Source organism: Bombina bombina, chromosome 3 (assembly GCF_027579735.1).
Source record: "Bombina bombina isolate aBomBom1 chromosome 3, aBomBom1.pri, whole genome shotgun sequence".
NCBI lineage: Eukaryota > Metazoa > Chordata > Amphibia > Anura > Bombinatoridae > Bombina > Bombina bombina.
The window spans coordinates 855,413,137-855,438,849 of NC_069501.1; the positions used below are offsets into that span (position 1 = coordinate 855,413,137).

The 25,713-nt window shown below is 36.2% G+C and overlaps 1 protein-coding gene across 1 annotated transcript in view; it reads left to right on the forward strand.

The window, feature by feature from the left end:
* The window catches only part of SLC15A1 (solute carrier family 15 member 1), an 87,798-nt gene extending 63,145 nt beyond the window's left edge, over positions 1-24,653 (forward strand). Inside the window, exons 19-23 of the mRNA XM_053705477.1 lie at positions 98-205; positions 10,613-10,709; positions 13,752-13,895; positions 18,334-18,441; positions 24,333-24,653. Of these exons, the coding sequence (XP_053561452.1) occupies positions 98-205; positions 10,613-10,709; positions 13,752-13,895; positions 18,334-18,441; positions 24,333-24,542 (667 nt within the window). The 3' untranslated portion in view covers positions 24,543-24,653. The remainder of the gene's footprint in view (positions 1-97; positions 206-10,612; positions 10,710-13,751; positions 13,896-18,333; positions 18,442-24,332) is intronic.
* The last annotated feature ends 1,060 nt before the right edge of the window (positions 24,654-25,713 follow it).

Sequence of the window (25,713 nt, forward strand, 5' to 3'; positions counted from 1 at the left end):
TTTTTCATTATTACTTTTCATTTCAGGATAACTCTCTTTAAACAAATAAACCAATATAAATGTTTGTAATTCCAATTTTTTTTCCAATTTCTTCCAGATTCATCAACGGTCTCCAAGAGAATATAAATGTCACAATAGCTGGTACATATGTGGGTGAACTGATGTCATTCACAGTTTCTAATTACACCATGGTAACTCTAGGAGTGTAAGTAAACTGGATTTTATGCATTGTTGCTAGTTTTAATAAAAAATCTTAAAGGGATATCAAACCCAAAAATTTGCTTTCATGATTCAGATAGAGCATGTGATTTTAAACAACTTTCTAATTTACTTCTATTATACATTTTCTTTGTTCTTTTGGTATCCTTTGTTGAAAAGCAGGAACGTATGCTTAGGAGCCGGCCCATTTCTGGAGCGCTATATGGCAGCAGTTTTGCAAGCATCTTATCCATTTGCAAGAGCACTAGATGGCAGCACTATATCCTGCCATGTAGTGCTGCAGATGCCTACCTAGGTATCTCTTCAACATAGAATATCATGAAAACCAAGCAAATTTGATAATATAAATAAATTGGAAACTTTTTAAAAAAATACTATGCTCTGTCTAAATCACAAGAAAATTTTTTTGGTCTTTCTATCCCTTTAATTTGCCTGATTAACATACAATGGCCAATTTTCTAGAAAACTATTCATAAAAATATTTATTATCAAGCAACAAAAGCCTGAGGAGAGTATGAACACATTTGTACATTGAATCACACATAAACGGAAGCTGCATCATGTTATCTTATATTAATTTAAAATAATAAAATACTAACAGTACTTAAAAAAATAAGATTAAATTAAAATAATCTAAAATTAAAACAAATAAAAAAAGTCTAGCATTTCAGAAAATAATAAACCAAATTATCAAAAATAAAAAAATTAAACCTAATCCCTATGAAAATAAAAAAGCCCCCCCCCCAAAAAAAAACACCCCCTAATCTAATACTAAACTACCAATAGCCCTTAAATGGGCTTTTTGTAGGACATTGCCCTAAGTTAAACAGCTCTTTTGCATTAAAAAAAATACTAAATCCCCCCTCTAATAGCACCAAACCCCCCAAAATAAAAAACCTAACACTAAAAAATCCTAAACTACCCATTGCCACAAAAGGGGCATTTGTATGGGCATTTCCCTTAAAAGGGCATTCAGCTCTTTTACTGCCCTTAAAGGGGCATTCAGCTCTTTTACAAGTGCCCAAAATCCCTAATCTAAAAAATAAATAAATAAATTAAAAAAATCCTAACTCTAAGCCCCAAATCGGTACTCACCGTTCCTGAGGGGGGACTTTTTTTTAATGCAAAAGAGCTGTTTAACTTAGGGCAATGCCCTACAAAAAGCCATTTTAAGGGCTATTGGTAGTTTAGTATTAGATTAGGGGGTGTTTTTTATTGGGGGGGTTATTTTTATAGGGATTAGGTTTAATTTTTTATTTTTGATCATTTGGTTTATTATTTTCTGTAATGTTATACTTTTTCATTTTTTGTAATTTTAGATTAATTTAATCTTAGTTTTTTATATTTTTAAGTACTGTTAGGATTTTTTATTTTAATTGTAATTTAGTATTTTATTATTTTATGTAATTTGGGGTTAATTTAGGGGTTGTTAGGTTAGGGGGCTTAGTAATTTAAATAGGTCAATTGCATTTTGGGGGTTTGGCGGTTTAGGGGTTAATAGATTTATTAGGTGAAATGCGATGTGGGTTAATGGCGGTTTAGGGATTAATAGATTTATTAGGTTAAAGGGACAGTAAAGTCAAAACTAAACTTTCATGATTCAGATAGGGCATGCAATTTTAAACAACTTTCCAATTTACTTTTATCTTCAAATTTGCTTTGTTCCCTTGGTGGTATTTTTGAAAAGCTAAACCTAGCTAGGCTCAAACTGATTTCTAAACCGTTGAAAACCGCCTCTTAGCTCAGAGCATTTTGAAAGTTTTTCACAGTTAGACAGTGTTAGTTCATGTGTGTCATATAGATAACATTATGCTCACTCCCGTGAAGTTATTTAGGAGTCTTCACTGATTGACTACACTGCATGTCTAAAAGCACTTAGATAAGGAGGCTGTCTGCAGAGGCTTAGATACAAGGTAATCACAGAGGTAAAAAGCATATTAATATAACTGTGTTGGTTATGCAAAAACGGGGAATGGGTAATAAAGGGATTATCTATCTTTCAAATAAGAAATTTTTTTGGTTTAGACTGTCCCTTTAATTGCGATGTGGGTGAATGGCAGATTAGGGGTTAATAGTTTAATTAGGTTAATTGAGATGTGGGTGAATGGCGGTTTAGGGGTTAATAGTTTAATTAGGTTAATTGCGATGTGTGTGAATGGCGGATTAGGGGTTAATAGTTTAATTATGTTAATTACGATGTGGGTGAATGGCGGATTAGGGGTTAATACTTTTATTAGGTAGATTGTGTTGTGGGTGAATGGCGAATTAGGGGTTAATAGTTTAATTAAACATATTGCATTGTGGGGTGTGTCGGTTTAGGGGTTAATACTTTTATTATTAGTTGCGATGTGAGGGGATTGTGGATATAAGGGTTTTTACATGTCAAGGTTTTTTTTTGGGAGGTGGGTTAGACTTTTACGGGAGATTTAACTTTTTTCTTTTTTTTTCTTAGGCGCCGGCAGACTCTAGAAATGTGTATTTATGCACATTTCTGGACAGAGCTAGTTTATCTGACTTACGGCACTTTATAAACTGCCAGCGCCGTATATGTGATTTCCTGAAGTGCGAGGGGAAATTAGGGGTGACGCGTGTTTTAGCAGTTACACTGAAGCCTGCGCCGTATATGTAATTTTGCCCCAGGGATTCATGAGTACACTCAATACATTTAATAGTCCTACCTGAAACTCCCCATAGACACCACCCAATCCTATACGACTGGTGAAAATCAATGAACTATGAACTATGACCCTAATGTATTTTTACACTAGTGAATACTTTTTGATAAAAAATATCATATTTAGATAAAAGTTAATAAATATAATTTAAGCATAACCCTCCCGCCACCCCCCAGGGAAATTGTAGAAAATGAAGAAATGCAATTGCACTACACTTATGTTTGTGGGAATGTCCTATAAATAAATATATTGCTTTAAATATTTTGTGCTAGAGTACTGTGCATGTGTAGAGAATTTTTGTTTACAAAAAACAACTAATTACAGTGGGGGTTACACTAAAGTTAAGTTAAAAAAAACCAACTATTTGCTTACAGAACTCCATATCTGGATAGATAGTTTATATTACAGATTCAATCATATGCTAACTATTTAAAAAGAACCACTGACTGACCCATGAGTATGGTTACAAAGCCTTTCTTGTGTTTTTAAATTTCTTTTAAATTTTAATCAATCTCAATAAAATTTACATTTTATTATGGCCTATCTTTGCTACTAGGTCTAAATTAAAATGTGCTACTGTGTGCATTTTTTTAGCCAGATCATTCTGACCTTTTATGTAAAACAATTTCCCCCCCAGTGAAATTTATGTCCATATAACACTCTAAATACATTTCACCTAGCACTAAAATAGGCCAAATAACCAATAGCCGGTGGGGGACGTGTATGCGGGGAGCTCCTGATTCTTGCTCAGTTTTAAAAGATTATATCCCCTTATAATCTAAAGATTGTATCAGCTATTAGTGCAAAAGAGTCTTGAATCACCCAAGAGAAGTCGGTGAGAAAATTCCATGCAGATTGATCTTCCTATGCTCTTCAGCTAGATGGCGTAGGAGCCGACCGCATGGCAAGCAGGCCTGCTGTTTGACTGTCCATCTATTCTGTCGGGCTGCCGCATCTCAAACCCCCCCCCCCGGGATTCAGAAGATCCTGGGTTCAAGGCAGTGAAGAGTGCTGCCCATATCCTATTTTATTACAAAAAAAAGGGTTCTGGTGGATCATAATAGACCTTACCAAGCTCAATATACAACAATAACAACTACTTTGCTATTCCTGATGACCAAAATGTGGGAAGAGGAAGTCTTAAGGATCCTGGGTGATCACTTTTTCAAAATGGAACACTCACTGATTATGGCATTTATGAACAAAGTAGGTCCCAAAACTACTTACATAGAGACTATACTAATGCTTTCTGATAATGTGGCATCTGCAGATTTAACACCTCAAGACTGAAGGCTGAATTTCTGGACAACTCCCAAGATGCGGGAAAAGAGCGCGAACCAATTGAGCAAACAATCCCACTGGTAGTAGAATGCCAATCGACAACAGCATGGTTGCTCTGTCCTGGGAAGATATTGAACATGCCGACACTAACGGAACATAACCACAACCAAATGAGTGCAGCACACACTCAAGCAAACAGCACTATTTCTTGGCTGGCTAATCCTGCTATAGCTAGTTGGAATCACAGCTTACCCGCCATAGATGTAAAAGATTGCTACATCGATTCTGGTGAGACGCTGCTGGGAGATATGGAAGAGCTGAAGAAAGTTCACAAGATACCTGTTCAGCTGAGATTGAGACTGAGGAGTTTAGTTTCACTATCGTAGGTCTTGAGATTGAGTCCCTATCACCCTGAGTTTTGTGGCTGCAGCCTAAAGGCAATCGAGTGTGGTTTGATCATGGGGACTTGTTACAACTCCATTTCCTTGACAATCTGTCTCCACCACAATGGTACATGAGCCTACACTACTCTCCCTGGAGAGTGGGAAGACATTATACATTTCAGACATGGAGTCGGATAGACCTCAGAGAGCAAGTCGCTATTTCAGCCCCTCAAGCTGTCTCTGCTTATAAAGTCATAGATCTGAGACATTTCTGTTTAAGCTAATAGTTAGCTTTATTTAGTTGTTGTTTATTTAAATAACTTAATTATATTTGTGTTTCACATATAGTTTACTAAATTATAATCTGAGCTTGGACCAAAGATAGTTTTTATATTTGTTAGCCGTGGCACTTTACTTTGGAATGCATAATTAAAATAATCTAAGATTGTATTGTTGTGCATATTATATTATTATTATTATTATAAATATTATTATTATTTCAGTAGTGTACACGCAAAGTGTATTATGTGTTTAGACACAATAAATATTATGGAACCTCTATATCATTCTGATAATGTAACTCATTATATATATAATAGCGGTTACCAACTTTGCAGGGTCAATGTGTGCAATTTAATAACACTCTGAATTATATCATTTGCAAAGGATAATAGATATAAAATCTGAATCTTTTTAGTTTTGATGTGTCTATAAATTAAAGTGAGACCATATCAATAAGCAACATTAGTTAATTAAAAGAATTATTAGAAATCATAAGCAATATTTGAATAAAGCAAATCATTAAGCATACATCATTACAATGATGTAATGATTATCAGGTTAAAACTAATGAAAACAATCACTACATTATTTTACTTGCAGTAGCTTGCATGTATAATAGAGAAACAGAAACTTTTGTTATTTAAATTCTCAGGATAGCTGGCAAGAATCAGGTAAACTAATAATCCTGGCAAACCATAAGAAAATGATATTATTACCAGATTCCTGATTGACCCAGTCTTATTGTCGACAGATAAGACCAGGTTAACAGGAATTACCAAACAAAAAAATTTGCGACTAAGGGCAAACCAGAATTGATTAACTCACCTGATTCAATAATAAAACTTTGAATATAAATGTAAAGAGCATAAATCATATTAACAAAACTGTTTTATATAGGTTTGTTTCATACTTATCAACATTGTGGGATCCTTCACTGCGGTTCAGTGTAAAAAGACTCTCTTAGGTTACCCCTGGACCCTCTCTTGCCATTATCCTGACTTGTCTATCTGGTCAGCTTAGCCTCCCATCTCCTCTGGATAGGGTGGGGTCATCATGCATGCACAGTGTGGCCCCTTGTGCCGCCTGCTTGTGTTCCCTTCCCCCCCCCCCCTCTTGTGGGTAAGTGTGTATTTTATGGAAAACTTTTAACACCACCCCCACTGATAAGGTAAGGTTCACATAAATGATTGGCTAACACTAATTACAGATTAATTAACATTTTTGTTAATGAGCTAAGGTTTAGCAGTCAGAATATTTTCCCCTCGGAAGATGGCACTCGTCACTAAGCTATAATAGACAAATATGTGTTTTGTAAATATATTTTGAAAAGCAAGTCAGTATCTCCATTTGACCGTTAACCAAGGTTGAACCCCACTAATATTTATAGAAAAAGAGACTTACTGGAACAATGTATGAAAAACATAGGGATATTTGTGGATATTTAGACCAATAATATAATGATAGGAATCATGCAGCTATGTTGCGGACCTTGAATATCATAGTAACTAAACATTAATTATTTTGATAAAGTACAAAAACTTCACAGTAAGCAATTATATACTGACAAGCAACACTAGCTAATAGCTACTTATTAATACTGATAAATAATATATATGTGTATGTGTACCTGATCAGTTGTACCCCTATATTATATAGCACATACATATGTGATTAATATGTAATATCAAAATGGTGAATTTTCCCAGACAATTGTCCTGACAGTATGTCAGTTAATTTTTTTAAATAATGCTGTATGGCTATTATATCCTCACTAATGCTCACAGTTCAACACAAGCCCATACTTTTACAGAGACCGAGTGGGTTAACTGTTTGATTAAAATGCTCATTCTCCATTGAGGGTTGCACAATTGATGACCGAGGGCTATGAAACCTGAAAGGTATTGACTTAGGTGACGGAATCAGATTATGTTATAGTGTTCAGTTGCAGTACACAATTATAGCCATAAAAAGTATTACAGGTCTCACTTATCTGTTTTTCCTCTACCTTCTCATTTAATATCAAATGTGCATCCCAACTTGCATTAGACAGCATTACCTACAAGATGAGTTGCACACCCCAAAATGTTTAAGGCTGATTGGACTCTGGTCACAACTTCTAACCTATATTTCTTTTTTACATTTGTAGTGATTGTTACTAGATTATTTCAGGAGTTATATTCTGACATGATAGTATGTAGTATGGAGAGTTACCCCCTTATTGTGTATACATGACTATGGAGAATTTATATTTAGATATCCAGATATAGACCGCTCAGTCACATAATTTTATTGTCTTATCCACCTCATACCATATTATGCTAAGGTCATAATAACTCCTTCAGTGTATTCTGATGAGTCTATATTCTTATTTTGTTCTCACTATTATATCAGTGCCTCAGGCTCTTAGATGACTTACATGTTACATAGCTGAGGGTTCATTTTTATCCCCTTATCCTCACTCCGTAAGCGCAAGTAAATTTGCATTACACCGTCATTGGATTGAACAGGAGATTAATGCATAGACAGATCTTCTCCACTAGGTGGCAATAAAGATCCATACATAGACTCATAAGTGGTGTTTACTTTATACTAGGCATTGCAGTATTAGAACATTTTATAGTCCATTATGTTTATATTATAATTGGGGGTCAATTGTCATCTCACATTTCATGCTCCTCTGTTAAACTGTTTTGTGCAACAACCTCCTTATTTACAGTTGAAACCTGTTTACCATGGATTATGGACCTATGCCTCTGACACTTTTCCTAACTATAAGTGACCCTTGCTTTTCCTCCTCACCCCAGTTTTCCCTAGTTTATTATGACTTATATTCCTGTTGATACAATAGGGATCATTGGGCATGATATGGAGAATGTTGAATGCATCTATTATTATTATTCTCTTAAGAGATTTATAACTACAATATTCTAGAAAACCTGAGGTGTGTCTCATGTTCTACGTTAATTCACACAGCATACTTCAGTATGTAATATTGTGTGTTGACCTGTTATGTATAACAGCAATGTTATTCATTGCTGTAATTTAATTTTCGTAGTCCAAGTGCTTATATCTGTGACAATTTGTGTTGTATTCTTTTCAACCTCAATAACAAAAATAATAAACAAATAACCAATAGCTTATTAGATTATATAATTAAATTACTAGGAATATGTGCTTTGCTAGTGTGCAAAATTCAGATCCTACAAGGGGCCAGATTAGAGTGGAGCGCTAACAGTTATGCCCGAGCGAAAAACGGTTTATCACAAGTGTTTGATCATGTCAGGTTTTTTTCTCATATTACAAGTTGAAAGTAAATGCAATCTCTTGAGCACAATTGAATACATAAATATGGATATGTATGTGTATATATACAGTATATATATATATATATATATATATATGTGTGTGTGTGTGTGTGTGTGTGTGTGTTTATACGTGTGTACATATGTATTCATGTATCTTTATGTGTATATATGTATTTACAGACATATATACACATATAAACACATAAATACATACATACATATATATATATATATACATATAGACATATATCAGTGAATTGGAGCCCTTTGCAGTTAAGTAGATAAAACATGTAAAATCATATTTATACAATATTTATTTTTAATAAAGTGTTATAGTGTGTATTTACTGTAAATATTTCACATTCCAGTGTTCAATGTATTTAGATATTCCTATATATATCTGTATATATCTATATACTATATATATTTTTTATATAATCATCTATATATATATAGGTATAAATATATATTTATGCAAAAAAAACATTGCATATATATATGTATATATATATATATATATATATATATATATATATATATATATATATATATATAAAAATATATGTATTTCTGAATAAATAGAACATATTCTGCTCTGTGAAGAACGGAATGTTATGTTGGGTTAGTGCACTTGAGAATAGGTGATCAGGTTTACACGCAAGTAGGGTGTTAGGCTTTTTCCCCTTTTTTTGCTCCATTGATTTCTATGGGAGAATACGTTATTTTAAAGTTCGGATTTTTGCGCGTATCTGGTTAGTTTACTTTCAACTTGTAATACGAGGGCTACCCAACGCGCACAAAAAGCTTACTTCTATCAGAGTCAGCGCACAAGCTCCACTTGTAATCTGGCCCAAAACACCTTGTAATACATTTTATTAAAGGGACTCTGAACCCAAATGTTTTCTTTTGTGATTCAGATAGAGCATGATATTTTAAGCAACTTTCTAATTTACTCCTATTATCAAATTTTCTTCATTCTCTTGGAATCTTTATTTGAAATGCAAGAATGTAAGTTTAGATGCCGGCCCATTTTTGGTGAACAACCTAGGTTGTCCTTGCTGATTGGTGGATAAATTCATCCACCAATCAAAAACTGCTGTCCAGAGTTCTGAACCAAGAAAAAAGCTTAGATGCCTTTTTTATATAAAGATAGCAAGAGAACGAAGAAAAAATGATAATATGAGTAAATTAGAAAGTTGCTTAAAATTGCATGCTCTAGCTGAATCACAAAAGAAAATTTTTGGGTTCAGTGTCCCTTTAATGTATTCTAAACCAAAATATCCATAGAGGATACCTGACTTGAGCATTATGGTTCTCAGTTTGATTCACATTCATCCTCTTTTTTTATATAGAAACATAATAGCAAACAAAATGTTAATGCCAAAGTTCTTAGTGATAGGCAAAATGAGAAGAAATACTTAGGCTTCTGTAGTTTGATTCCTGTTTTCCTTTTATGTAATGTCGGTTTTTACCTCATACATAACAATGTGGGGTATTTTATGTTCAGGTGACAGCACAGAGTTTAATGTCAAAACTAGTATTGAGGTAACGTTTTCCTGGCCATTGCATATGTGTTACTTAACTGAGAGTATTAACCAATTTACCAGCAAGTGGAGAACTTAAATGCTGCCATTGAATAAATATTTTATCACTCAAAGCACAATATGTCCATACCACAAATAATGTCACAGAGAGGATAACTGACTTGAGTAATCAAGGTTCTCAGTTCCCCTTATCTTTTTTTTTTTTAAACATCATAGCAAAACCTTTGATCTAATTTCCATAGTTACATTACAGTTCATCAGTTAGGGGCAAGTTTCATTACATTGCAGAATAAGATAAGATAAGATTTAGTATATAAAATAAGATTTACGATATTCACGCTAAATAATCCTTATAATAGTTTTGATTCATTTAGCCATTTTCATTTAAGCAGTGGTTTGAGCAGTGTGGCTGATCTCAGAAATTCCCACAGACTATTTATCCCACATTTATCAACACTGATAAAACTAGTCAGTTTATATGAATTATGATCAGTATGCATATTAAATTGGGAGGCAAGGTGTAATGCTAGAAAAGATGCCTAGATCCAGCTCACATTAACCAGGACTTGGTTTCCCACATTGCCATTTTTGTTAAGGTTAAGTAACTTAAGCCCCATAAGTTTTATAAGATGTTTAATTACATATATATATATATATATATTCTGATTAACCTACAGAACAATCAGGATTTTTTGCACCAGTCACAAATTGAATAAAGATTCTATGAATTGCATTTTCTCAGACTAAAATATTGTATTATAATGTCTTTATGATGTATCATACAATCCTATTAATTTAGATTTATCTCCCTATTATTTTCATTTAACAGTTTATAAATATTATTTTTTGTCAAATGTGTTATGAGTTAAATATAAAACCACTTTCAGCATGTTATGTGAATATCTGTCTTTTATTATGTGCAGGAAGACTATTGAGGTTTTTACTGCTACAGGACACAGATGCTCGGCTGACTCACAGAAGTTTGGATTTGGTAGTTCCTACACAATAGTAATTCATGAGGTAATGACATATTATTCTCATGGCTCACCACAATTAACACCATTCTAAAACTGAATGAATGTGATCACATTTTAAGTGAAAATAATTACTAGTGATGTCGCGAATTGTTCGCCGGCGAATAGTTCCTGGCGAACATAGCATGTTTACCGTGGCGGGTGAACATATGCGATGTTCGATCCGCCCCCTATTCATCATCATTGAGTAATACTTTGACCCTGTACCTCACAGTCAGCAGGCACATTCCAGCCAATCAGCAGCAGACCCTCCCTCCCAGACCCTCCTACCTCCTGGACAGCATCCATTTTAGATTCATTAGGAAGCTGCATTCTTAGGGAGAGGACGGACAGTGTAGCTGCTGCTGATTTAGTAGGGACATCTATAGCTAGGCTAGTGTATTCAGTGTCCACTACAGTCCTGAAGGACTCATCTGATCTCTGCTGTAAGGACAGCACCCCAAAAAGCCCTTTTTAGGGCTGCTTTTTTGTTTATTTTTCCTGTGTAATCTAATTGCAGTTGCCTGCCTGCCAGCGTGTGTGTCAGGCTCACAGCGTATACTGTGCCCACTTGCCCAGTGCCACCACTCATATCTAGTGTAACAGTAGTGTAGATTTAAAAAAAACAACACTTTTTTGACTGTGTTAAATAATAGCAGTCAGTTTCCTTCACACGTGTGCGTTTCAGTGCCTGCCTGCCAGGGCATAGTGTCACCCCAGTGTAACTCATATGTGGTGTAACAGTAGTGTAGATTAAAAAAAAAAAACATTTTTTTGACTGTGTTAAATAATAGCAGTCAGTTTCCTTCACACGTGTGCGTTTAAGTGCCTGCCTGCCTGCCAGGGCACAGTGTCACCCCAGTGCAACTCATATCTGGTGTAACAGTAGTGTAGATTTAAAAAAAAAAAACACACTTTTTTGACTGTGTTAAATAATAGCAGTCAGTTTCCTTCACACGTGTGCGTTTCAGGGCCTGACTGCCAGGGCACAGTATCACCCCAGTGCAACTCATATCTGGTGTAACAGTAGTGTAGATTTAAAAACAACACTTTTTTGACTGTGTTAAATAATAGCAGTCAGTTTCCTTCACACGTGTACGTTTCAGTGCCTGCCTGCCAGGGCACAGTGTCACCCCAGTGCAACTTATATCTAGTGTAACAGTAGTGTAGATTTTAAAAAAACAACACTTTTTTGACTGTGTTAAATAATAGCAGTCAGTTTCCTTCACACGTGTGCGTTTAAGTGCCTGCCTGCCAGGGCACAGTGTCACCCCAGTACAACTCACATGTGGTGTAACAGTAGTGTAGATTTAAAAAAAAAAAACATTTTTTTGACTGTGTTAAATAATAGCAGTCAGTTTCCTTCACACGTGTGCGTTTAAGTGCCTGCCTGCCAGGGCACAGTGTCACCCCAGTGCAACTCATATGTGGTGTAACAGTAGTGTATATTTAAAAAAAAAACATTTTTTGACTGTGTTAAATAATAGCAGTCAGTTTCCTTCACACGTGTGCGATTAAGTGCCTGCCTGCCAGGGCAACGTTTCACCCCAGTGCAACTCATATCTGGTGTAACAGTAGTGTAGATTTTAAAAAAAAAACAACACTTTTTTGACTGTGTTAAATAATAGCAGTCAGTTTCCTTCACACGTGTGCGTTTCTGTGCCTGCCTGCCTGCCTGCCTGCCAGGGCACAGTTTCACCCCAGTGCAACTCATATCTGGTGTAACAGTAGTGTAGATTTAAAAAAAAAAAAACTTTTTTGACTGTGTTAAATAATAGCAGTCAGTTTCCTTCACACGTGTGCGTTTCAGTGCCTGCCTGCCAGGGCACAGTGTCACCTTAGACCTTGAAGCCCACCTTAGACCTTGAAGCCCACCTCTTTCAGATTGCATTTTAACAGTTTTTCACCACTAGAGGGTGTTAGTTCACGTATTTCATATAGATAACACTGTGCTCGTGCACGAGAAGTTATCTGGGAGCAGGCACTGATTGGCTAGACTGCAAGTCTGTCAAAAGAACTGAAAAAAGGGGCAGTTTGCAGAGGCTTAGATACAAGATAATCACAGAGGTTAAAAGTATATTATTATAAATGTGTTAGTTATGGAAAACTGGGAAATGTGTAATAAAGGGATTATCTATCTTTTAAAACAATAACAATTCTGGTGTAGACTGTCCCTTTAAACGGGGAGTTTGGTCTGTCACTGTGAAGCGGGCGTAACCCTTACACTACCTGATCGATACAACATCATACCTGATGTTTTAAAGCACGTTGTTCCAAACAATTTAGCAATGTTAGGTGATTTATGCCCTTTATGGATTAAAACCAGACTCTGCATCAACTATGTAATTTTCCATGGGAGTTTTGACATGGATCCCCCTCTGGCGTGCCACAGTCCAGGTGTTAGTACCCTTGAAACAACTTTTCCATCACTATTGTGGCCAGAAAGAGTCCCTGTTGGTTTTAAAATTCGCCTGCCTATTGAAGTCTATGGCGGTTCGCCCGTTCGCGAACAGTTGTGGAAGTTCGCGTCCGCCGTTCGCGAACGCAAAATTTTAGGTTTGCAACATCACTAATAATTACTATATATTACTAGGCTAGTAGACAGAATAAGTAGATATCATAGTAAGTAGATAGTATAGGGTGTTATGCTACTGGGGTGAAGGAGTGGGGTTAGTCTCTAGAGCAGGGGGTACAGAATTTTTTAATAAAAGGGGTCAGTCACTTATTTGTGGAGATTGTATGGGACTAGAGGCCACATTACATTACACTTATGCTGAAAATAAAGTTACACAATAATACAATTTTTAGTTTAAAATTTTTACAGGAATGGGATATTATTAATTCATTTAAGTAAATTTAACTATTTACTGGTGGTGTTTACAAAACATGGTAAAGTACACTAATGTAGGTCACAGAGAAACTACTTTTTTATAAGCAAATATATATTTAGATTGCACTAGATATGCCGCTAATTACATTTTTATTATGCAATTCTCAAAAGATTTTACCTTCCAAACATTTGATTTGTGTTTATTTATTTCTTAACCAGTGTTCTCCTGCGCTTGCTCTGCAATATATTGAAGATATCAAACCAAACTCTGTTCACATGGCTCTTCAGATTCCTCAGTATTTCCTCATTACAGCCGGGGAAGTTGTGTTCTCAGTAACAGGACTGGAATTCTCATACTCTCAGGTAGTAACAAGAAATAAGCTCAATTTATTTTATGCTAATGGAAAATTGTCATCTAGTTTAATGTACATTTGAAATGCAACATGGCAAGTTGCTCCAAATAGGCTATACATACTTATCAGGAAGCACTAAACAGAAATATGCCGCACCCACCATTTTCTTCTGTGTATGGCACATCTAGAAAATATACAGGTTCAGGGGTATATGTATTTTGTTATCAGCATCCAAACCGTGTTCCTAAATTTTTTTAGTTTTTATTCACCCTATATATTTCTCACAACCGGACGCCAAGGATGTATGGATGTGTCGTCGTTCAGTCTCACTAGACCACAAGGGATTATGGGTTTGTAATAAAATAAATCATTTATAGAGCATAGTGAATGGCATTATAATCTAGAAATATTCCACAGAATGTGCCGCTCCTAAATTCTGCTGCCCTTGGTACAAGCCTAATTGGTGTAAAAATAGGGAGCTTGCGTTTTAGAAGATTTTAAAGTGATGAGATAAAGGCCCCTATTTAAGAAAGGTCTTGCGGACCTGATCCGACACTGCGGATCAGGTCCGCAAGACCTCACTGAATACGGAGAGCAATACACTCTCCGTATTCAGCATTACACCAGCAGCTCACAAGAGTTGCTGGTGCAACGCCGCCCCCTGCAGACTCAGCAGGGAGGTGTCAATCAACCCGATCGTACTCGATCGGGTTGATTTCTGGCGATTCCTGTCCGCCTGCTCAGAGCAGGCGGACAGGGTTATGGAGCAGCGGTCTTTAGACTGCAGCTCCATAACTTGTGTTTCTGGCGAGTTTTCAGACAAACACGGGCCCAAAAGCTCCCTACGGAGCTTGTTAAATGGGCCCCAAAGTGTCTTATTTTGGAAAAAGATCTTTCTTTTATCCCACAATGACTATTAGTGCTGAATCTCAAACTACTGAACCAGTAGGGTGAGATAAAAAAGTATTATGCTAAATTCAACCTAAAATGGATAACAAAAAGAAGAATGATCTCATGGCCTGGATTTTAAGAAATCCTCATGTGGCAAAGAAGCAAAATAAAAAAACAATCTATGTGTCTTCATAACCCATATTCCATTATTTTTTTCCCCAATTTTACTTTAAACATAGGCTTCGATCACAAACTATATCCTACTGAAATGCAAAATGGATCCGTAGTTAAAAAAAAGCAGTCGCAAACAATAGTTCCCAAAAAGGCCTTTTCATGTGTAAATAAGATTGAGTCTTTGTGAATGTGTTTTTAAATAGAAACCTGCCTTTATGAATTCAAAGTCCAAACACATTCACAAAAGTATGTTCTACAGTGGTTTCACCTACTTTATTATACTCCCATTACCGTTTAGAAGCTCATTAATGTAGGCACTGTAAAACGCCATGAATGTGATGGCACGCTTCCTGTGACAGTTTCAGTACTGTCAAAATCCAGTAGAAGAAGATGATGTAAGTCCCTCTAATAATAAAATTTAAAAAAGTAGTCTTCTTCTTGTTTTCCATAGCGAAAAATAGCACTTTTAAATCAATAAATGTAAATATTTTAAAAACAATACTTTTAAAATATAAAGTGTCAAAATAGGCAAACAAGGCCGGTATGGCCAACATATCTAAGTACAACTGGCATTCAGATGGTTTAGCAGTGGTGAGGATGGAATCGTATTGCAATAGGTTTCTTTCAAACTCATGATTGCTCCATCCTGTTTGAAAGGCCAGGAATACTAATAGTGACAATCACAAAAGTGATTAACAAAAAGAAATTGTTCCACGTAATTTCTAGATGCTGAGGTCCTAATCTCACTTGTCCTTGTAGATCCCCATATCTGTACAGGACATCATGCACAAGGCCGGATTGGCCTACTAGGATTTCCCGGTAGACCCAGCAGCTGGGACTAGCCAGCTATAATTTAAAGGGACATAAAACCCAAAATATTTCTTTCATAATTCAGATTGAGCATGCAATTTTAAACAACTTTCCAGTTTACTTCTATTATCAATTTATTTTCTTGTTATCTTTTGTTTAAAAGCAGGAAGTTAAGTTCAGGAGTGTGCATTTGTCTACAGCACCACTTGGCAGCAGTTTTGCAACAATGTTAAACAATAGCAAGAGCACTAGATAGCAGCACTATTTCCTGTCATGTTGTGCTCCAGACATGTGCACGCTACCTATCTAAATATCTCTTCAACAAAGAATAACATGAGAACAATGCAAATTTGATAAAAGAAATAAATTGGAATATTTTTAAAATTGTATCCTCAATCTGAATCACGAAAGAAAAAAATAGGGTTCATGTCTCTTTAATGGGGCGTTGCTGCTTGTGAAGCAATGCAGCTGTTATCACCTTGTTTCCTCTGAGTTATGCATATTAGGGTCACAAATGATTTCCTTGTAACTTTTATTTCCTAGATAATGTATCATTTTAGTTGCCTAGTTCTTAGGGTCTTCTCTGTCACTGGGAAAGAGATTCATGAATGAAATTGGGTTATTGGATGCTCATACAACAACAATCTGGCATTTTTTATTACTATTGTTATTTTTTTTCTCTAAACTTAGAAAATGTAATTCTGAAAAAACATCCCAGTAATCCCCATGTCCATTCTATGGACTCAATGGAAAATAGGTCTGGTCTTCAAAATTTTCCAGGGCTGCTTTTTATATAAGCATATGTAAATGTGTGCCCTGCCCACTGCTGAAGGAATACCATGCATGTTAATAAATCACTAAAACGTCTCCAGCGGCCATTTCGGTGCGTCTTTCACATGTGCAACATAATAGAATAATTCCAAATTGTCTTGGAATATTTGTGAAGATGCCCAAAAGACTATTTCAGGGTTTTATCAAGAGCCTTGAGGGATTGAATTTAGAAGGCAAAACTGGTCTTGAAAAGGTGTTGAAAAAGAGAATTTTTAAGCTCCATGCTAAAAATAGGGCTTTTCTCTGTGAGACAAAAACATGATAGTGGTTGCAGAAATAGCCACAAAACACTCTATTGTGATCACACTGAAATAAAAATGGTCCTTTTAAGCCAGAAAAAGTACCAAAAAGACCTCAGCTGATAGATTGTGATGGACCCTATAGTTGCCAAGATTATTTTGAAAGATATGTCAGGGAATGCACAATATAAATATTGCGTATGCTGTTTGGTTTGATGTTTAATTTGTACATTTTGTTTCCAAACAATAAATGCTAAATAAATGCTAAGTTTAAAGATGTATTGAAAACAAAGATTAGCCCGATAATATGTCAATGTGTTTTTTATATTCGTTTTCAATATTGATAAAATAAGTGAATATTTTAGTGTCCAGAAAGCAATGGGCTTCCATGTTCTAAAAAAACCCCTGAAAATGTGTTAAAAAGCATAAAAAGTACTCGCTGACCTTGGCACAAAGGAAATTCTCCAGTATTTAGCATTAAGCTGGTGATCCTCTCCATATGATGAGATTTGTTATCCATGATCACTTGGATCCCTGCAGTAACTTCTGGGGGGTGGCTTAGAACCTGAATATTCAATTATAGGAGACCCACACTCTCTGGTAATAACTAAAAAAATGCTGTAGTTCACAGGCTCCTTATTAAAAAGAAGTGAAAAAAACATTTCCTTTATTACAAACTTCATAAAAACATGACGCAAATAGCAGGAGGTCAGATGTTGTGCTCATCAAGGCTGACACATTTTGGCTGAACAAGCCTTAAGCATAGACCATGTTGTAACCTAGGTTTACTTCTTTGCTGAGGCCAATAGGGAAAGTTATAAATGGGTCACTACAGTGTGCAACCAATGACTGTGTGGAATATAGCAGTGTTAAAGGGACACTGAACCCAATTTTTTTATTTTGTGATTCAGATAGAGCATGCAATTTTAAGCAACTTTCTAATTTACTCCTATTATCAAATTTTCTTCATTATCTTGGTATCTTTATTTGAGAAGCAAGAATGTAAGTTTAGATGCCGGCCCATTTTTGGTGAACAACCTGGGTTGTTCTTGCTGATTGGTGGATACATTCACCCACCAATAAACAAATGCGGTCCAGGGTTTCTGAAACTAAAATTGTCTGTCTCCTTAGCTTAGATTCCTTCTTTTTCAAATAAAGATAGCAAGAGAACAAAGAAAAATTGATAATAGGAGTAAATTAGAAAGTTGCTTAAAATTGCTTGCTCTATCTGAATCACGAAAGAACAAATTTGGGTTCAGTGTTACTTTAAATCTGGAGTCTGCTCTTCCACTTTTCACAGGATTTGTAAACCCCATAATTTTCAGAACTAAATTATAGGAAAATGGGACACAATAAATAATGAAAGTGTATTAAAAAGTTATTTTTACTACAAATAAGTATGAACATGTGATGTGACAGTCTCTATCTGTTGAATGGTCATTTAAGATAACTATGCATTATTCATACAATTAATTCTCCTCTTCATGTTTTCACTCTTCACAGGCACCTTCAAACATGAAATCAGTGCTTCAGGCAGGATGGTTGCTGACTGTAGCCGTTGGTAACGTTATTGTCCTTATTGTTGCTGGGGCATCACATATTTCTCAACAGGTAAACAACCCTTTTAAAAATAACTTTCTAACTGAAATGGGTCAGCTAAATATGTAGTATAAAATGTGTAATGTGACCCAATTTAACAGAAACTCTTACTATAAGTTTGTTATAATCATAGTATGCTTTATTAATGTAAATATGTATATTGTCAGTGCTAAACAGCCCAGTATTTTAAGCTTTACCTGACATAAAACTTCAGAGAAAAAGGTTTATATATTTCATTTTAACCAGAAAATTGGAAGATATTTTACTGATATTTACAATATTTTGGGGTACTATTTTTTGGATCTATTCAGTATTCTGATGTTTTGGTTGGAAACAGTGAAAGTTGCTCAAACTAGTGGGTTGATGAAAATGTTTCATTTCTTTTTGGTAGCTAATGATTTCGGAACTTTGTCCGGTATAGTCATTGGCATGTATTTATCAAGCCGTCAACCGCAAATATGCTGGTATTCCGCAGTGTATATGTGGCGAGCCTGATTCACCTTAGTTATCAAACCCTACAGACTTGCAAAAGTAGAATTTAGTGACGTAACATACGATCCGCCAAACTCAGTCCGACACAGATCGATGCTTACGTCACTACAGATGTTCCGAACGCAAGTTCGGCACTATCTGACTACTTTTGCTAGTTATCAAATAACTAGCAGGTACACTCGGCACTTTTCCAGCCCAGCGTACCTGGTTTTCAATCCGCTGCCCTGGAGGCGGCGGATGCCATAGGAATCAATGGGAGTCGGAAAGCAGCGAGAGCTTATGTTTGCTGCTGCCCGATATCCCATTGATTCCTATGGTAATGTCCACACCTAACACCCTAACATGTACCCCGTCTAAACACCCCTAATCTGCCGCCCCCTACACCGTCGCTACCTACATTATACTTATTAACCCCTAAACCGCCACTCCCGGAGCCCACCGCCACCTACATTATATTTATTAACTCCTAATCTGCCCCCCCTACACCGCTGCCACCTACATTATATTTATTAACCCCTAATCTGCCCCCCCACACCGCCGCCACTATATTAAATGCATTAACCCCTAAACCTAAGTCTAACACTAACCCTAACTCCCACTAACTTAGGAATAATTTATTTTGATTTATTTAAATTATATTTATTTAAAACTAAATACTTACCTATAAAATAAACCCTAAGATAGCTACAATATAACTAATAGTTACATTGTAGCTAGCTTAGGATTTATTTTTATTTTACAGGCAACTTTGTATTTATTTTAACTAGCTACAATAGTTATTAAATAGTTATTAACTATTTAATAACTACCTAGTTAAAATAAATACAAAAGTACCTGTAAAATAAAACCTAACCTAAGTTACAATTACACCTAACACTACACCATAATTAAATTAATTACCTACATTAACTACAATTAACTACAATTAAATAAAATTAAATAAAATTATCTAAAGTACAAAACAAAACAAAACACTAAATTACAGAAAATAAAATAATTACAAGATTTTTAAACTAATTACACCTAATCTAATTCCCCTAACAAAATAAAAAAGCCCCCCAAAATAAAAAAGCCCTACCCTATACTAAATTACAAATAGCCCTTAAAAGGGCTTTTTGTGGGGCATTGCCCCAAAGTAATCAGCTCTTTTACCTGAAAAAAAAGTACAATACCCCCCCAACATTAAAACCCACCACCCACACACCCAACCCTACTCTAAAACCCACCCAATCCCCTCTTTAAAAAAACCTAACACTAACCCCTTGAAGATCACCCTACCTTGAGACGTCTTCACCCAACCGGGACGAAGTCCTCAACGAAGCCGGGCGAAGTGGTCCTCCAGACGGGCAGAAGTCTTCATCCAAACCGGGGTGAAGTGTTCCGCCAGATGGGCAGAAGTCTTCATCCAGGCGGCATCTTCTATCTTCATCCATCCGGCGAGGAGCGGGTCCATCTTCAAGACATCCGACGCGGAGCATCCTTCCTGGCCGACTACTAACCAACGAATGAAGGTTCCTTTAAATGACGTCATCCAAGATGGCGTTCCTTCAATTCCGATTGGCTGATAGAATTCTAGCTCACATTCTATTGGCTGATTGGAACAGCCAATAGGATTGAACTTCAATCCTATTGGCTGATTGCATCAACCAATAGGATTTTTCCTACCTTAATTCCGATTGGCTGATAGAATTCTATCAGCCAATCGGAATTGAAGGGACACCATCTTGGATGATGTCATCTAAAGGAACCTTCATTTGTCGGTTAGTCGTCGGCCAGGAAGGATGCTCCGCGTCGGATGTCTTGAAGATGGACCCGCTCTGCGCCGGATGGATGAAGATAGAAGATGCCGCCTGGATGAAGACTTCTGCCCGTCTGGAGGACCACTTCGCCCCGGCTTGGATGAAGACTTCTGCCCATCTGGAGGACCACTTCGCCCGGCTTCGTTGAGGACTTCGGGCCGGTTGGGTTAAGACATTTCAAGGTAGGGTGATCTTCAAGGGGTTAGTGTTAGGTTTTTTTAAGGGGGGATTGGGTGGGTTTTAGAGTAGAGTTGGTTATGTGGGTGGTGGGTTTTAATGTTGGGGGGGGTATTGTACTTTTTTTTCAGGTAAAAGAGCTGATTACTTTGGGGCAATGCCCCGCAAAAAGCCCTTTAAAGGGCTATTTGTAATTTAGTGTAGGGTAGGGCTTTTTTTTATTTTGTTAGGGGGATTAGAATAGGTGTAATTAGTTTAAAAATCTTGTAATTATTTTATTATTTTCTGTAATTTAGTGTTTGCTTTTTTTTGTACTTTAGATAATTTTATTTAATTTTATTTAATTGTAGTTAATTGTAGTTAATTTAGGTAATTCATTTAATTATAGTGTAGTGTTAGGTGTAATTGTAACTTAGGTTAGGTTTTATTTTACAGGTACTTTTGTATTTATTTTAACTAGGTAGTTATTAAATAGTTAATAACTATTTAATAACTATTGTAGCTAGTTAAAATAAATACAAAGTTGCCTGTAAAATAAAAATAAATCCTAAAATAGCTACAATGTAACTATTAATTATATTGTAGCTATCTTAGAGTTTATTTTATAGGTAAGTATTTAGTTTTAAATAGGAATAATTTATTTTGATTTATTTAAATTATATTTAAGTTAGGGGGTGTTAGGGTTAGTGTTAGACTTAGGTTTAGGGGTTAATACATTTAATATAGTGGTGGCGGTGTAGTGGGGCAGATTAGGGGTTAATAAATATAATGTAGGTGGCGGCGGTGTAGTGGGAGCAGATTAGGGGTTATTAAATATAATGTAGGTGGCGGCGGTGTAGAGGGGGCAGATTAGGGGTTAATAAATATAATGTAGGTGGCGGCGGTGTAGGGGGGGCAGATTAGGGGTTAATAAATATAATGTAGGTGGCGGCGGTGTAGGGGGGGCAGATTAGGGGTTAATAAATATAATGTAGGTGGCGGCGGTGTAGGGGGGGCAGATTAGGGGTTAATAAATATAATGTAGGTGGCGGTGGGCTCCGGGAGCGGCGGTTTAGGGGTTAAACACTTTATTTAGTTGTGGCAGGGTCCAGGAGCGGCAGGATAGGGGTTAATAACTTTATTTAGGTGCGGTGAGCTCCGGGAGCGGCGGAAGATTAGGGGTTAATTTGTATAATGTAGGTGGCGGTGGGCTCCGGGAGCGGCGGTTTAGGGGTTAATACATTTATTAGAGTTGCGGTGGGCTCCGGGAGCGGCGGTTTAGGGGTTAATAACTTTAGCGGCGGTATAGGGGGTAAACAGTATAGTATAGTGTGGGTGTTTAGTGACAGTATACCAAGAAAGCTGAAAAAAAGCCGAAGAGCAGCGAGATCGATGAATGTTAGTTAACAACAGTCCGCTGCTCATCGCACCGTACTTGGCTTTTTGACAGCTTTTTTGGTAACTTTGGAGAACGTATTCAGGTCCACGGCCGCAATGTTAGGCGAACTTAGGCGAGCGTATTGGTGCCGTTGAATGCAAGAAAGTCGACGACTTGATAAGTAGATGCCATTGTGTGTTTCTGTTGATCACAATCCTAAAATGTTTCTGCTAAAAATACCCCCAAGTACAAAATCATTACCTCCCAAAAACAACACAACATCATTATTTACTTTATTAATCTTGCAATATCTTTATTGGAAAAAACCCCAAAGCCAAACAAAATGACAATATTGGAAGCTTATCAATTACAACAATATGTTGATTGACCAGTTAAAGGGATATAAAACCCAAAACGTTTCTATTGTGATTCAAACAGAGTATAACATTAAAAAAAAGTTTCCTGTTTAGTTGTATTTGCTTCGTTCTCATGATATTCTGTGTTGAAGAGATACCTAGGTAGGCACCTGCAGCACTTCATGGCAGGAAATAGTGCTGCCCTCTAGTGCTCTTGCAAATGAATAACATTTTTGCTAAACTGCTGCCATATAGTGCTCTAGAAATTAGCCGGCTCCTAAGCATAAGTCCCTGCTTTTCAACAAAATATACCAAGAGATAGAAGAAAGTGGGATATTGCTCTATCAGAATCATGAGAGAAAAAATATGGGTTTTTGATTTTACTAATTTTTTTTCATTAAAAATTGTAATTACATTTTTAAACTTGAATGGATTGATCAGGTAATGTTTGTATCTGTTTGGGGAGGTTGCTCATCTAGTATGGCTGGGATAATGACAGTGTTCTGTGTGCAAAACCAATGTTCCGTTTTCAAACTTTTTGTGGTGCTCATTAATCATTTGAAAACTAAAGTCCAAAGTTTATAACATTTTAGCTGTGATATTTGTTAAGTGCAACATTATCCTGAGGGGCATATTTATCAAAGTGCGAGCGGACATGATACGATGTAGCGTATCATGTCCGCCGCACATCGATAAATGCCGACAGCATACGCTGTCAGCATTTATCATTGCACAAGCAGTTCAACAGAACTGCTTGTGCAATACCGCCCCCTGCAGATTTGCGGCCAATCAGTCACTAGCAGGGGATAGGAAAGTCAGTAGGTAAACTCCAGTAGATAAAATCGATAACCGGGAGCACATTAAAGGGACATGAAATCCTTCTTACATGATACAGATAAAGCACGCAATTTTAAACAACTTTCCGATATATTTCTATTTTTAAATTTGCTTTGTTTTCTTGGTATCCTTTATTGAAGAGTATGCTTCCGGAGCAGCAATGCACTATTGGGAGTTAGCTGAACACATTAGGTGAACCAATGGCAAGAGGTATATATGTCAAGCCACAAATCACCAACTAGCTCCCAGTGCTGCATTGCTGTACTTGAGCCTACCTAGGTATGCTTTTAAACAAAGGATAGCAAGACACATTAAAGGGACAGTCTAGTCAAAATTAAACTTTCAACCAACTTGCCAACCTGTGTCTATTTCAAAAAGTCTATCACAGTTAAAGGTCATGTGCGAAATGTTTATATGCACATTTCATGTTGACATTAACAAAAGTGTAGTTTTTTCCTTCATCAACTACAAAGTCTCTTAGCGGCTCATGTAAATATATATTAATGTGGCCTAGGTTGTTAAAAAAAAAATCCAATTTGAAGCTAAAAGTAGTTACATTATCAGCCAGTGGAATTCTGGCCCACTACTGTTAAACCATTTAAAGGGAATGACTTAAAATCTAATCTTGACTGTCAGTGGTTTGGTTATAAATTAAGCCAGGGATTTAAAATTGTGTACTTGTCACCTGTTTACTTGCTATATGTAGGATGGTCAGGGCCATTTTGTGTCACATATCCCTTTAACAGATTATACAAATGGAATAGCTTAACTTCCAGGATTATGAAATCAAATAATTATGTACTGTTTACTATTCGGTTGTTTACCCTGTGTTTGCTGATTAGCACTAAATGTATATAACACTGTGATTTCTGACTTTTTCCACAGTGGGCTGAATATGTGCTCTTCGCGGCCTTACTGCTGGCTGTGTGCATCATCTTCGCAGTTATGGCATATTTTTATACCTATGTTGACCCAGCAGAGGTTGAAGCTCAATTTGACGAAAAAGACGAACAAGAAAAGAAAAAGAAAGAGAAGGAATTAGAGGCATTGCAAGGTGAAAATGGAAATGGACCTTATTCACAAACTAAAATGTAGTATAAAGGGACTCAGCTGGAATATGTAAATAATTGTATTTGACAGAAAAGGAAAAGCACGGACAAAGGATTGAGAGCAAATTAAAAGCACATTGTCAGCTGTATCAAGAGAGTGACGGGCAGCATTTCTGGTGGAATTTGCTAAGTCTTGTTATGCCTGTAAAACAGTCAAACCATATGGAATTTTAAAATTGTTTTGTAAGCAAGATAAACAAATGTTATCTTGTTTGTCGTATTAATGGACATAGGAAAAAGTAAACATCCACAATATACATTTCTCTTGTGCAAGCTATTCACTGAGCAATATTTTTATGTACATCAAATGTTAAGAATCTAGTTATATTTTCTCCTACTGTATATTTGACTCTCAACAGTTCAAGTAAGCCAAGAGAGACAGTAATATTTTATGTACATTGACCATTCTGCTCTTACTGCTATATATGAAAATAGAAGGCCCTTAAGAATTGTTTCTATTTAAAAATAAATAAATAAAATACACACAGGGATTGCAGAGCAAATGCTTTTCCAGGGTTTTAGTATAAGGTACCCAAAGTGTTGCACATAGGTTTCCCGAAAATTGAACTCAGCGGAACAGTGAACCCAGTGTTTATTAGTTCCCTTGTACAAAGTACACACAGAAGCATGTATTTATATATACACTCACTATTTACTCACACTCTTGTCCACAAGCAAGTGCCTTTCTCTCTCTGAATATATTTATACACACAACAGTATCTGCCAGCACAGGAGAAAAATGTAATGTAATATAGTAGATAAAAGAACTAATGAGAACTTGACAAGGCCACACTCTTAGCTTTAGCCCTGGTGAGCTCCTTTAACATCAGCCTTGGGGATGCCCTTCCAGAAGAGGTACATTTGAGAATCTGGGAGGGACTTTGGAATTTTCCATTAAAAGAGGGATACATGAGAGTCTTGCAGCTGTGTTGTATATACACTGGGGGCAATGGAAACCAGTTTGTAATTTCTCACAATGTGTATTACTGATTTTCTACAATGATTTAAACCATAATATTGTTGGGCAAATAGTGGCAGAAAAGTATTACAGAAAAAGATAATGGTGTTTATTAGATTCTTCTTTACAGAAAGGGAAATTGATTCACACATTTTGAGGTGCTATAAAAAAGTATAGTACGGACATTAAAAAATGGCTG